The following is a 5,173-nucleotide window of genomic DNA, read 5'->3' as shown; positions in this document are numbered from 1 at the left end:
TGTGTGTGTGTGTGTGTGTGTGTGTGTGTGTGTGTGTTTTAAATGGCCAAAATAGGCTTGCTATTTATTTATTTATTGCATTTATTTTTGACTTTTTTTCTTCATAGAAAACTCACTTCACATATACACATTGTGTCTCACTTGTTTACTCAGCATCCGCCACATACATTTTCTAAAACAACATATAAATAAATGATTTAAGCATATGCTCTGTTTCACTGAAGGCTGTTTGACAATATGTGCTCACATTGTTCATTTTAACATGCTCAGCTAAAGAAGACATGTTCTCTGGAGGGTTTTAGATGCTATCAAATTTTGTATTGCACTCTAATCTGAATCTCAGCCCGACCAAAACCTTTAGGAGATCTTCACTGATTTCATTCAAGGTAGTGACTTCTAAGGAGTAGCAGGCTGTCAAACTCATTTCCAGTGATCATACATTAAATCCTGAATTTCAGTGATGCTTGAGCTGACAGTGTATCAAACACCCCTCTCATAGTAACCATGTGTTTAGACTGATGCATTACTAGTTCCTGTCAGTCTCTTTAATTACCGCAGCGTTGCTTCCAGTGGCGCATTCATCAGCGTGTCAGGGAGAGGTGCTGCTCTCGGGATGAGGGGGAGGTGGCGGTGGAGGTGGAGGTGGAGGTCTGTCTGTGGGGTTTTGAAACACCAGGAATGAGAGCAGGGCCTGCAGGCATGTGCTGATAACCCAGCTGGAGAAACAGACTGAACGCTCAATGCATTCGCATTCGCCTGCGCGAATCAGTTGTGCTTCACTGCTGCATCATGTCGTATCACTCGGGGCAGGACTTTCACTTTAAAGTCAATGTGAAATGGCATTAACAACCCTTTTTACTTTAAAAAAACAATTGAAATAAAATCAACATTAAGTGTGTGTGTGTGTGAAAATTTTCATTTTAACTTTATGTACTGAAATAACTAAATCTAAAACTGAAATAAAGATTTATAAATCTATACAGACATATAACAAAAAAAATAAATAAAATTGAAAATTACGAAAACAACAAAATTACTAAAACTTTAACGTGCAGATGGAGATACATCTCCTAAAGGCAGAGATGGAAAGAGCTGCTATCTGTCCTGTAAATGATTTTTGACTATTGGATAGTATTGTTTTTGTTTTGATATTTAACATTATAACAAAATAAGGAATGTAAAATGTTTCTGTTTATTACAGTGTTTCTGTTTCATACAATTAAAACAAACAATGGCTATTTGAGGCCACCGGTATTTTGCCTACCTGTTGTTCTTTGCTAAGCCAGTAGGCTACACTGTTGGTTCCATTTAAGGCTCTGGTAAACAGGATTTGGTAATCCTGAAATTTGGTATTTGGATCACAGTGATCCAATCCAATGTTCCTTTAAAAAACTGGCATAAAAGTAAGATGGATCAGGTGATCCTGGATAGCAAAGCATGGGATTTCCAAATCCGGATCAATTTGATCCAGATTACATTTTTTGAAAAACTGGGCCCAGGAGACTGGAGCAGATTGAATACTGTCAGTGTACGGACAGTAGCCAATCTTCGTCTTTAAATCACTTAGGCCATATGTACAGGCTAATAGAGACAGTTAACTAAGAGCAGACATAGCTATTTGTCATTGTTTTATATATTTACATATATTTACATATATTTTAGTTTAGTCCTTCAACTTTTTTCTGTTAGTTGCCAAGGAAAGGCATACATTTTTTACTTTTCATTTTTCCTGCTTTGTTGACTTACAGAAAACAGTTTTAATGGTTTTAGTTTTAATATTTATACATGATATTTATGTGTTTTAACATTTGTACGTTTAATATGTTTTTTTTTTTGTCTACATCATTTGCACATGAATAGTCTTGTACCTATTTATAAATTAGATAGAATAGTTCTTTTGTTGTTGTTTTTTGTTTGTTTGTTTCTTTTTTAATTTTCAACACTTTTTACTTTGAAAAGTTTGTCATTTCTGAAAAATGTATTAAGCAGGTTTTGCTTAAAACAAGAAAAATATCTGCCAATAGCAGAATGAATGAATGAATGAATGAATGAATGAAGCTTAAGAAAACAAAGCAAAAAAAACCCACATTTTTCTTATCCCATTGCTAGATGTTTTACTAGTTTTGAGAAAAAAATTAATTTCTTAATCTGTATACATTTTTTAGAAAACATACTTAATATTTTAAGTTTTTGTATTTCTCAAGTAAATATATTTTGATTTAAGAATGTTTAGATATTTTGTACAGGAGAACAAGAAATAATAAATAAAAAACTAATGTTTATTGCAGTGTAGCTAACCCCCCCAAATTGGTTATAAAATATGGTTTTCGCTCGCTTTCATAATCAAATTGTGACAACAGAATTGCATTAAGCCAGGGGCGCGGGAAGATGTTTTCGGTTGGGGGTGCTGTGTGTGTCCGTGTTGGGTGAAAGGGGGGGGGCTGGTTCACTTACATCGGTGCTCGTGCTGGGGCTGGTGTTGTTTGGATGCCGATTTTGGAAAGTTTTTGCTGGGATGGGCATTTAAAAAAATCTGATATTTGCTTTTGCGCCATTATCTCCTTGTATTAAAGTTAATCTTGTTCGCATTCTGTACAGTTCATGTCTGATACCACGCGCTAGCATCACCTGTTCATGAGGATTAGACTAATCATCCCATATAGAAAACATCACAAGTCAAATTAATCATGTTTATAAAGATAAACATGGGTTTATTATAGCCCACTTACAATTTACATTACAGAGATCATTACAAATAAATTCTTAAATGCTAAAACTGAATAAATTTAAATGAACAAACTTGGCGTTGCATTTGCAACCATGTGAAAACAGGGGGTGCTGCAGCCCCCTCAGCACCCCTACTTCCCGCGTCCCTGCATTAAGCACTCCAAACAGGACAGACAAATGTATTCCATTTTAAAGGTGACAAACTCTTGCTTTCCCTACAGAAGAAGGAGAAAGCTTCAGTCATCAAGAAGAACAACGCCTATGCCGTCGCCGTGGCGAACTATGCCCCCAACATCACCAAGGACACCGTCCTCCCCACCATCGCCAAGGGAAGCGTAGCTGAACAGGGTAAGGCCAAAGCTGACGGGAAACCAGCCGTGGCGAAGAAAACCTTCAACAGTGTGAGTAAAATCGACCGCATATCCCGTATCATGTTCCCAGTTCTCTTTGGGACATTCAACCTGGTTTACTGGGCAACGTATTTGAACAGAGAACCCGTGATCAAAGACATGGTGCCCTCTTATTAGACGGTGTCCAGGGTTGTGATGGGTTCCATTAAGCAGGACTAAAGACTAGGCCAAAACCACCCAGGGACTGAATATAATCACGCTCCGATGCTCTTTCCCGTCTGCTCCACACAGACGTGTCATGGATTGTTGCAAGATACCTTTCTATCGCTCTCTATCGCTCTTTTCTACAGCTTTTGCAGCAGTGCTTTTGAAATGACATTTGCCTTTGTACATATGTACGTAGTAAAAATGACGTGTTATGTTTGGTTTGACGTGTTTCGTTCTGTGAGAATCTGATTTTGGACCTCTATCTGTGATATAGACTAGCAAATTATAGTGATTGATTGATTGATTGATTGATTGATTGATTGATTTGGTGTAAAAGTTAAACTTTTTTGTGATGGTGCTTGATTTTAAGTAGCCTATTTATTTATTTATTTATTTATTTTGTTTTTTGTTTTATAAGACCAAGCTCTTTTATGCTCATGGTCTGATATTCCACAAGTAATCCACACCACTCCAGTCCATCAATTAATGTCTTATGAAGTGAAAAGCTGTGCGTTTTAACTTTAAACCATAACTTTTGCATTGTTTTTGCTTTTGTAGACTGTTTTTGAAGATGACTTTTTCACTGAAGAAATTGTATGATTTTAATGATAGATTTGTTTATTACAAACATTCAGTTTGTGGATTACTTACATGACTTATTGTGATTATCGTGATGTTTTCATCAGCTGTTTGGACTCTTATACTGACGGCACCCATTCACTGCAGACGATCCATTGATGATGTAATGCTAAATTTCTCTATTTATCTACTCCGATAAAGAAACAAACAAACAAATCCACATCTTGGATGGCCTGAGGGTGAAAATATTTTAGGGACATTTTCATCGTTTGAGTACTCTTACTTTTATTTGGCTTACTATTTATACGCATTTTCATGAGACCGGGCTCTCTTACTTTAAGAATTAGTCTTAAGAAATTAAGTTTAATTCCATAAAACTTTAAATGTAACTGGACTTGGTGCTTCATGATTGTTCACAAATGCGCTATTTTCTGGGCATTGTTTTGTTTGTTTGTTTGTTTTTTCATTATTCTTAAATTGTATAATGATAAACCCACTACAAATACAACAGCAAGTTGAACTTTCCTCACACCCTTCCATAAAAGATGAAGTGCATCATTTTTGATACATTACTCCTTCTTCAGGTGTAATGTGAAAACACAATTATAAGGCATCTGTATGTTGCCTTCTTAAAGAGTGAAAACACTGGCTTTGTGGCACTTTAAGAACTTTAAGCAGCCTGACATGGGCGGAGCTATTAGTTTTTCAACTAATGGCAGATGGAGAACATCTGTTTGGTGTTGCTAATGATGCAGAAATGACCCACTTCACCTTTCATGTTGGAGCTAAGGAAATTAGTGAACATGTTATAAAATTATATATTTAATCATGATGATTTCATGTTCAGTAATTTCCTCATTTTGCCACTGTGCTTTACTGTTATTGGACTCTTACAGACGATGATTTTTTTGGACCAAAAGACCAAAGTGCTTCAACTACTGCATGTTTACTACAATAGTTTACCCTCTAAAATTAAGCTAAATATCACAGAGTAGACAACATATTTTTTGTATATATGTAAGGAATATTTGTTAATGTAGATGTTGTTGTACACTTGTGTGTAATTTACCATGAGCCTGTTTTATGTTGTCTGTTTGTACAGTTTTATACGCAGAAAAATAAGCATTGCAGAGTTTTCAGGCAAGCTTTTAAGTTATTTATTTTAAGGGAAAGATGTATGATGTTCATTTAAGCATGCTGCATCCTTTTTGGCTCTATAGAAAATTATCAAATTGCTATGGTATACATTGTTGTTACAATTTTTTAGCATTATTTATTACTGTTATTTTGTTCATTATAAATATATATAT

General features: G+C 35.5%; 1 protein-coding gene across 1 annotated transcript in view; it reads left to right on the top strand.

Annotated features, from left to right (window-relative positions):
• The window catches only part of gabra2b (gamma-aminobutyric acid type A receptor subunit alpha2b), a 55,482-nt gene extending 52,117 nt beyond the window's left edge, over positions 1-3,365 (top strand). The window contains exon 7 of the mRNA XM_016485554.1: positions 2,949-3,365. Within this exon, the coding sequence (XP_016341040.1) occupies positions 2,949-3,254 (306 nt within the window). The 3' untranslated portion in view covers positions 3,255-3,365. The remainder of the gene's footprint in view (positions 1-2,948) is intronic.
• The last annotated feature ends 1,808 nt before the right edge of the window (positions 3,366-5,173 follow it).

Source organism: Sinocyclocheilus anshuiensis, unplaced genomic scaffold (assembly GCF_001515605.1).
Source record: "Sinocyclocheilus anshuiensis isolate Anshui unplaced genomic scaffold, SAMN03320099.WGS_v1.1 scaffold189, whole genome shotgun sequence".
Classification (NCBI taxonomy): domain Eukaryota; kingdom Metazoa; phylum Chordata; class Actinopteri; order Cypriniformes; family Cyprinidae; genus Sinocyclocheilus; species Sinocyclocheilus anshuiensis.
This window is presented reverse-complemented; position numbering and strand designations above follow the sequence as displayed.